The sequence below is a fragment of the Phacochoerus africanus genome, chromosome 5, assembly GCF_016906955.1.
Source record: "Phacochoerus africanus isolate WHEZ1 chromosome 5, ROS_Pafr_v1, whole genome shotgun sequence".
NCBI classification, from domain to species: Eukaryota; Metazoa; Chordata; class Mammalia; order Artiodactyla; family Suidae; genus Phacochoerus; species Phacochoerus africanus.
In genome coordinates, this window is record NC_062548.1 from 36,724,530 (window position 1) to 36,732,984 (window position 8,455).

At 58.0% G+C, this 8,455-nt stretch overlaps 1 protein-coding gene across 1 annotated transcript in view; it reads left to right on the forward strand.

Moving 5' to 3' along the window:
* LOC125128411 (uncharacterized) overlaps positions 1–7,916 on the forward strand; it is a 160,142-nt gene extending 152,226 nt beyond the window's left edge. Inside the window, exons 61-69 of the mRNA XM_047782765.1 lie at positions 595–779; positions 856–953; positions 3,593–3,777; positions 5,849–6,054; positions 6,143–6,320; positions 6,991–7,100; positions 7,387–7,503; positions 7,660–7,801; positions 7,864–7,916. Coding sequence (XP_047638721.1) covers positions 595–779; positions 856–953; positions 3,593–3,777; positions 5,849–6,054; positions 6,143–6,320; positions 6,991–7,100; positions 7,387–7,503; positions 7,660–7,801; positions 7,864–7,916 — 1,274 coding nt within the window. The remainder of the gene's footprint in view (positions 1–594; positions 780–855; positions 954–3,592; positions 3,778–5,848; positions 6,055–6,142; positions 6,321–6,990; positions 7,101–7,386; positions 7,504–7,659; positions 7,802–7,863) is intronic.
* Positions 7,917–8,455: the final 539 nt, after the last annotated feature.

Here is an 8,455-nt window from a genome sequence, read left to right on the forward strand (position 1 = left end):
GGACGCCTCAAGTCCCCCAGGTTGGAAGTGTGACAGTGCATATCAAAGATGGTCAGCCAGGGAGCTCGTTAGAGCTCTGTAGGCTTTTCACTGGGACCTGGTCACATAGGGGTCTCTGCCTGGCGCAGATCGCTGTTGCAGACTCGCAGAAGGAAAGCCACCCCTCCCGTCAGTTCTGGGAAAGTGGAACTCTCCATAGCCTTCTATAGCTCCCATTGCCCACATGCAGAGTCTCCAAAGCCCTGGGATTTGAGGGCCTCGAACTGGGCTGCCTAAATCACCCTCCTGCCTCCCCGGAGGGCTTCCTCATCCCCCAGCCACACCCACCTCCGGTCCACACACCCGGCCCTTCCCCCAGCCTCCCCTGGCATCAGAGTCAGTACCTTCCTGAAATGTAGCCGCGGGCCGACGCCGTGAGCAGGTGTAGCAGACAGCCAGTCTCGGGCCTGCAGAGGCTCCTTCCAGGTCACAGATCCTGTTTATTTCCTGGAGGCCAGGGGGTTGGGAGCTGCGTGGGCCTGGGACGTGTGCGGTGCCATCTGACCTGCTCCCAGGCCCAGGAGGCCTCACAGTGGGCGGTGGCTGCCTTGGCAGGGCCCCTGGCCACCCTGAAGGATGCCTACTTGGAGGTGACGCTGCGGCCCCTGGATGACGTGTGGCGGGAGCAGGCCGAGGAGGCTGCGCGGCAGCTGCAGGCCTGGGTGTCCGGGACGCCGGGGACCTGGGGATCCAGGCCCATTGGGGCGGCGCTGGAGGCCACGTGGGGTGCCCTGGAGCTGGTGAGGCCGGGTGAGGGGAGGGTGGGAGGTGGCGGGCACCTGGGGAGGGCCCTGACGGCTCTCCCCCTGCCCCCAGGCCACCCCGCAGTTGCTGTCTTGGGCTGAAGCTGCACTCTCCCGGGCACTGAGGAGGCTCTGCAAACCCTTGCTGGACCTGTACCGCTTCTCCACCAGGTGACTATTCTTCCCAGCGGTCCTGCCCCCGCCGGGCACCAAGCTGGACACCTTCACACCCCCCATCTCCTCTGCTCCGCTGACCGCGCTGCACGTAGGCATTTTCAGTGTCCGTTGTACAGATGAGGAAACTGAGGCTTATTCCTCATCCCCCAGATGTTTTATGCACACCCTCCCTGAGCAGCGAGGGTCAGGTGCTGCAGAGGCGGCCGTGAGTGGGAAGATCCTGGCCTCGCGAAGGCCGTGGTCACTGACCACAGTGACCAGTCCTCCTTCCCCAGGGTCAGCAGACCTTCCTCCACTGAGCCTGAGAGTGAAATGTTGAGGCTCTGTAGCCAGCGGGTCTGTCACATAGCCTTTGTTTTTTTGGTCTTTTTATATTTTTAGTATGGAGGTTCCCAGGCTAGGGGTCCAATTGGGGCTGCAGCTGCCGGCCTACACCACAGCCACAGCAACACCAGATCCGAGCCACGGCTGCAACCAACACCACAGCTCATGGCAACGCTGGATCCTTAACCCACTGAGCAGGGCCAGGGATCAAACCCTCGTCCTCACGGATGCTAGTCGGGTTCGCTAACCATTGAGCCATCATGGGAACTCAAAGCCTTTGTTTTTTTATTTTTTATTTTTTTTTTAACTTTAATTCATTTTTTCTTGTTTTATTATTTTAATTTTTTTCCGCTATACAGCATGGGGACCAAGTTACTCTTACATGTATGCATTTTTCCCCCCACCTTTGTTCTGCTGCAATATGAGTATCTAGGCAGAGTTCTCGATGCTACTCAGCAGGATCTTCCTGCAAATCCATTCCCAGTTGTATCCAATAACCCCAAGCTCCCGATCCCTCCCACTCCCTCCCACTCCCTCCCTCTCCCCCTGGGCAACCACAAGTCTGTTCTACAAGTCCATAATTTTCTTTTCTGTGGAAAGGTTCATTTGTGCTGGATATTAGATTCCAGTTATAAGTGATATCATATGGTGTTTGTCTTTCTGACTCATTTCACTCAGTATGAGAGTCTCTAGTTCCATCCATGTTGCTGCAAATGGCATTATGTTATTCTTTTTTATGGCTGAGTAGTATATATACCACATCTTCCTAATCCAATCATCTGTCGATGGACATTTGGGTTGTTTCCGTGTCTTGGCTATTGGGAATAGTGCTGCAATGAACATGTGAGTGCATGTGTCTCTCTTAAGGAGAGTTTTGTCCAGATATATGCCCAAGAGTGGGATTGCAGGGTCATATGGAAGTTCTATGCATAGATTTCTAAGGTATCTCCAAAGTGTTCTCCATAGTGGCTGTACCCGTTTACATTCCCACCAGCAGTGCAGGAGGGTTCCCTCTTCTTCACACCCTCTCCAGCATTTGTTATTTGCTGGCTTGTTAATGAGGGCCATTCTGACTGGTGTGAGGTGGTATCTCGTGGTAGTTTTGATTTGCATTTCTCTTATGATCAGCGATGTTGAGCATTTTTTCATGTACTTGTTGGCCATCTGTATATTATGACTCCTTTAAACATGTAAAAGCTGGAATTCCCATTGTGGTACAGTGGAAATGAATCTGAATGAGAACCATGAGGTTTCGGGTTCGATCCCCGCCCTCACTCAGTATGTTAAGGATCCGGCATTGTCATGAGCTGTGGCATAGGTCGCAGACTTGGCTTGGATCCTTTGTTGCTGTGGCTGTGATGTAGGCTGGCAGTTACAGCTCCAATTCGACCCCTAGCCTGGGAACTTCCATATGCTTAGCTTGTGGGCTGTCAAAAAACAGGACACAGTCTGGATTTGGCCTTGGATCCAAGTCTCCCAGCTTCGGAGCTCGTATGTTAGGTGCCAAATGCTATAGAAAAAAAAAAAAAAAAAAGGCAGGACAAGCTGGTTGAGGGGAGAGCATTTTCAAAAGCGAGGCTGTGGTCAGCATCAGTGAGAAGGTAGCATTCGAGCACGGGCTCGGAGGGTGAGGGGCGAGCTGCGTGCATGGCATGGGAAGAGCATTCCAGGCAGAGGGCACGGCTGGTGCCAAGGCCCGGAATGGGACTGAACCACCAGCTTGATGACTAGGAAGGAAGTTGCGGGGGGCAGGGCTGGAGTGGAGGGTGGAGGAGTTGGGGAGGTGACAGGGTGGCCTGGGGCCTTTGTCTTTTACTCTGAAATGGGAACGTATGGGAGGTTTTGAGCTGAGGGAAGGACACGATCTTTCATTTAAAAAGATCCCTCTGGCCCTCGTGTCGAGAACAGAGACTGCAGGGAGGGGGAGCAGAAGCAGGGAGCCCAGTTTGGATGGTCCAGGTAAGAGGGCAGGGCGGCCGTGCTGAGCACTGGCAGCCGTGGAGGGGCACCAGGTGGTCAAGTTCCGGTGTCTTTAGGACAAACTTGTAGGATTTGCTGGCAGATGGGATGTAGGTGGTGCGAGGGTGGAGCCGGGGATTGACCTGAGGGCTTTGGCTTTGATGTCGGGAATGATGGAGGGTCTGACTCTGGAGTCATGGGGATGCCTGGGGTGCTGGCTGATGCTCGGCAGAGGTCAGTCTAGGCGGGGTCCCCACGTGGCTGTCCCGCAGCTGTGGAAAGAGAGACTCTGGCAGGCACAGCTCGTGGTGGGGTTTCTTAGCTCTTCCATGCTCCACCCCCCACCCCAGGGATCGCTCAGTGGTGGTGACGCTGCCGCTGCTGCCTGCAGGGGATGAGCCCCTGGATGTGGCCCGAGTGATCAGCCACCTGGTGGAGGAGATGCTGCTGCGGCCGCTCCGAGAGCTTTACAGGACCAGCGTGCTGGCTGAGTACCACCGGCTCAGACACCACCTGCTGGGGAGCCCCACTGGATGTGAGTGCTGCACCGTCCCCCTCCCCAGGAGCCCCTCTACCCTCAGGGCTGCGGCAGCAGGACCCGGCACGGCCAGGCAAACAGCAGGATCATCCCCCAGTAGCACAGGCATCGTTGTGTTGGGCCCATCAGGTCCTGAGCCGGGCTTCCCAAGGTCCAACAGGACTAGGCTGCAGATCCAGGCTTGTGTCCAGAATATAAGAGCCTGAGCGTGAGCCAGGTCCCTCCCGGTGGACGCTGCAGGAGAAGCACAAGGCAGCCCTCCAGCAGCTCCGGAAGGCCGCTAATTGAGTCCAGACTGTGGGTCCAGCAAGGCCTGGAGGTGCAGGCAATGCTGGGACCAGATGTGGACGGCCCCGGAACTCAGGGGCGTGGAGCCCCTGGGAGTTTGCATGGGCTCCCTGCTGAGTGGGATCTGGTGAGTCTTCTCATCTCTCAGTGACCTGGAGGGAGCAACGTGACTCACTTGTGTGCTCATGAGCGTGTGCCCTTCCTGCCCAGGAGAGTCTCAGGTCCACGGACAGGGTTTGGCAAGAACAGGTGTGCAGTGCGGCTCTTATGTAGGGCAGGTGGATGCCCTCCCAGAGTCAGGGGTGCTTTGCCTGTGAGGCAGCACGGTGCCTGGAAACCGCCTGGCCTCTGGTTCTGCATGTGTGACCTGGGCCTGGCCTGGGACCTTCAGTGCCACCACCTGACAAGGGGGCCCATGGTATCCAGCCCCCCAGCCTCAGGGGCCATTACAGGCCAGCAGCTGCCAGGAGCCTGGCCTGTGTGTGTGTGTTCACACACCCCCCTCCCCCCGCCAAACCTCTGCTCTGCAGTGCTGGCTGGATGGGTCAGAACTGCCCCCTTTCGGCACATTTCCTGCCCACTGGGAAGAGGGCAGAACCTGGCCCACTTGTCACCTCCCTCCTGGTGGATGGAGCCTTTGGCTATATATGTGTGTGTGTGTGTGTATTTATATATGTATGTGTGTATATGTGTATATAGAGGTGTGTGTATATGTGTGTATATTATAGGTGCGTGTATGTATGTGTGTATATACAGCTGTGTAATGTGCATGTGTGTATGTATGTATATGTGTATCTGTGTATATATGTGTGTGTATGTATGTGTATAAGTATTGTATGTATATGTGTATATCTAGGTGTGCATGTGTGTGCATGTATATATGTGTATAGCTGTATATATATGTGTGTATATATAGGGGTGTGTGTATATGTGTATGTATATGGGTATATACACGTGTGTATATAGGTGTGCATATGTGTGTGCATGCACATTATAGGTGTGTGTGTTTATATGTGTGTATATACATGTATATACGTGTGTGTGTATATGTGTGTATATATGAGGTGTATGTGTATTGTGTACATGTATGTATCTAAGTGTATATGTATGTATATGTGTGTATAGATAGGTGTGCGTGTGTATACATATATGTGTGTGTGTATGTGTGTATATATGTGTGTACAGCTGTGTATTTATGTCTGTGTGTGTGTGTACATAGAGGTTTTGACAGTGAACGTGACTTCTTCAGGCAGCAGCTCCACGGAGGTGCGACCTCCACACCCGCTGAGTCGCCCATTTAAAGTCACGACTCAGCGGCTGGTGTATCTCCATCTCCGCAGTTAACGCCCGACCCTTCCTCACCCCCTAGACCCCTGCTCCCTCTGCGCGGTGTCCCCCACCCTCGGCTTCCCCAGGCTCCTCTGCGTGTCTCTGGATTTATCTGTTCTGGACGCTCTGTGTGAATGGACCTGTGTAACACGTGCTCTTTTGGAACCGCCCAGGCCACTCCGTGGGGTGTGTCCGAGGCTCGGTGCTGGGCGGGCATCGCTCCTCAGTCCCTTTTGGGCTGGCCTGGCTGTAGCCCATCCATTTCGGGGTGCCCTAGAGCTCAAGTCCTCTGGAAGCCCGGGATTCCTGGGGACCGACCCCACTCCCCACGTGGGCTGCCCCTGGGGATGCGGGCCAGGGAGGAGCAGGCCCTGGTCACTGTGGGCTCAGGGCCCCCCTGCAGGGGGCACAGCAGGTCCTGCTCACCCTGCCTCCAGCTTCTTCTCCCCAGACCACGCTGTGGTAGCTGGGGCCAGGCACCTGGTGACCTTCGACGGCCGGGTGTGGGGCCTGGGCGCCCGCTGCGGCAGCCTGCTGCTGGCCAAGGACTTCGCCCGGGACACGTTCTCACTGACGTTAAACCAGGCAGGCTCGGGGCTCACGTCCCTGACTGTGGAGCTGAATCACACCGCCCTCGTCCTATACCCTGGCCTGAAGGTAAGCGTGCGAGAGGGGAGAGCCCTGGCCACCCAGGCACTTCCCCGCCTCTTGTCGCTGTCTCTCTGAGCCCCCTTCTGACCCCTAGACCTACAGGCTGTATGGCTCCTCCCCGCCTGGGGTGCGCTGTCTGGACCTGGATCTGCCTCCTGCCGATACCAGGAGGGACGTTTCCAGGATCGAGCTGACCAATGAGGACGGTGTCTCTGTCACCTGTGACGTCCAAGCCGGCCTCTGCAGCCTGACTCTGAGCATCTGGCAGCACGGTGGGTCTGCCCCCCGCCTCCCCGGCAGCCTGTGAGCCAGTGGCCCAGACTTCTGACCCCAGTGCGCAGCACTCTGTGTCCCTGGGAGGCTGCAGGCTCAGGGATGCCCTCAGGCACACAGCCCAAGCAGTATCCGAACAGCCCCAAAAGCTCAGAGCTGGAAGAGGGTCCGAGGCCATCTGTCCCAGCTTTGATCACGCCCAGCATGCGCCACTCCCGACTCCAGGGGCTGCACAACGCTGGACGCAGCCCCGCTGGTTGCCCGCTGCCCTGTTACAGGCGCTGTACCACACACGGTCCACTCCTCATGTGACCCGCCCATGGTCACCCTGGGACAGAGGGCCTGACCCAGGTTGATGTAAGGTCCCCACGCCCCCGAGCAGCAGGGCCAGGCTTTGAGCCCAGGGCTCTACCCCCAGCCCTGGGACGTGCTGCGCCCCTTGATCCGGTTGGGCAGCTCCATGGACACTGTGCAGAACCTGCATCCCAGCCGCTTGGGGTGGGGATGGTGGCCCTGGGAGGCGCCCACGTGCTCTCCTGCATCCTCTTCCTCTAGGAGAGCTGGGGCTAGAGTTAAGGGGGTCAGGACGGAGGCCACAGGGCCTGGTAATGCCCCTCTGCCCCCGGCCAGCATGCCCTGACGGCCGGTCCTGCCTTCCCTGCCCCCCAGGCCTGTCCGCCGGCCTCCTGGGCACCAACGATAACGAGGCAGGCAACGAGCTGATGCTGCCGGATGGCACGGTGGCCGGCAGCCTGGAGGAGTTCAGCCTGGCCTGGCAGGTGGGCCGGCTGGCCAGCCCTTCCTCCCTCGGGGCTGGGCGTCATCACTGGGACGTGGTGGCCGTGGGTGGGGAAGGAACCAGGTGGGATCCAGATGCACCCTGGAGAGGGAAGCGTCCGTGCGACTTGGCCATGGACCTAAGCAGGGTGTGGTGGGCCCCCCTCACCGAGGCTCCTGGGCCTGCCCAGGGGGTGGCGGTCCCCTCCTGAGGACACTGCACCCAGTGGAGCCGCCCAGGAGAAGAGGTCCAGGCAGGAGGCCCGAGTCTTGGGTTCGTCCCCCCAGGTGAGTGGTGACTGCGAGGCTGTGGAGAAGACACGACCCGCGTGCCCAGGACAGAGCCCCGCCTGCCGGGCCTTCTTCCAGGACCCCCGCTCCAGCCTGAGGAGCTGCTTCGGGGTGGTGAGTGTGCGGCTGCAGAGGCCACTCAAGCAGATGGGCTGAGGGACAAAGGTGGCCCTGGCCCCGATCTAGCCCCCCGCCCCCGCCTCTTCTAAACTACTCCCCAGGGTGCGGGGGGTAGGGGCAGGGCCACTGATCGCAGGTGCTGGATTGCAGGTGGACCCCACACCCTTCCTTAGCCTGTGCATCCAGGACCCCTGTGGCACCCAGGAGCACCCACCTGCCTGCAACCTGGCAGCCGCCTACATCCACCTGTGTGCCCGGGGCTCCGTGCCCCTGGACCCTCCTCCCCAGTGTGGTAAGCTGCCGCGGCCACTCGTGCTCCAACCCTGCCTCGTTGACCTCTGCCTTCCATCCCAGAGGGAACAACCAGGTTCTTTCTCGTAGCTCCTGCCAAGGAGTCAGGCACTTAGCTGTCGTACAGTGAGCCAATCATCAAAGCAAAGTTATATGCAAAGGGGTGCTTATTGAGAAAGACAAAAAGGGCTCGTAGCTCCCGCCTCCATGCCAACTCCAGCGAGCCTGTGACCTCTGGCACAGGAGACAAGCTCCGGGAGGTCAGGCAGCTGTAAAGTCAGCTCCTAAAAACATAGAACCACAGGAGTTCCTGTCGCGGCTCAGCAGAAACAAATCAGACTAGCATCCGTGAGGTCCCTGGGCCTCGCTCAGTGGGTTATGGATCTGGCATTGCCACAAGCTGCAGTGTAGGTTGCAGACGCGGCTCGGATCTGGTGTGGCTGTGGCTGTGGTGCAGGCCAGCGGCTACAGTTCTGATTCGACCCCCAGTCTAGGAACCTCCATATGCCGCAGGTGCAGCCCTAAAAAGACATAAACTTAGAACCGCAGACTTGCCATTAGGGGGGTTGAATGTCCACTCCCTACAGTGTCTGGGGACCTCCAGGCAGCCCTGCAGCTGGTGCCGTGCATGATTCCCGCGGCTAGAGCCCTGCTC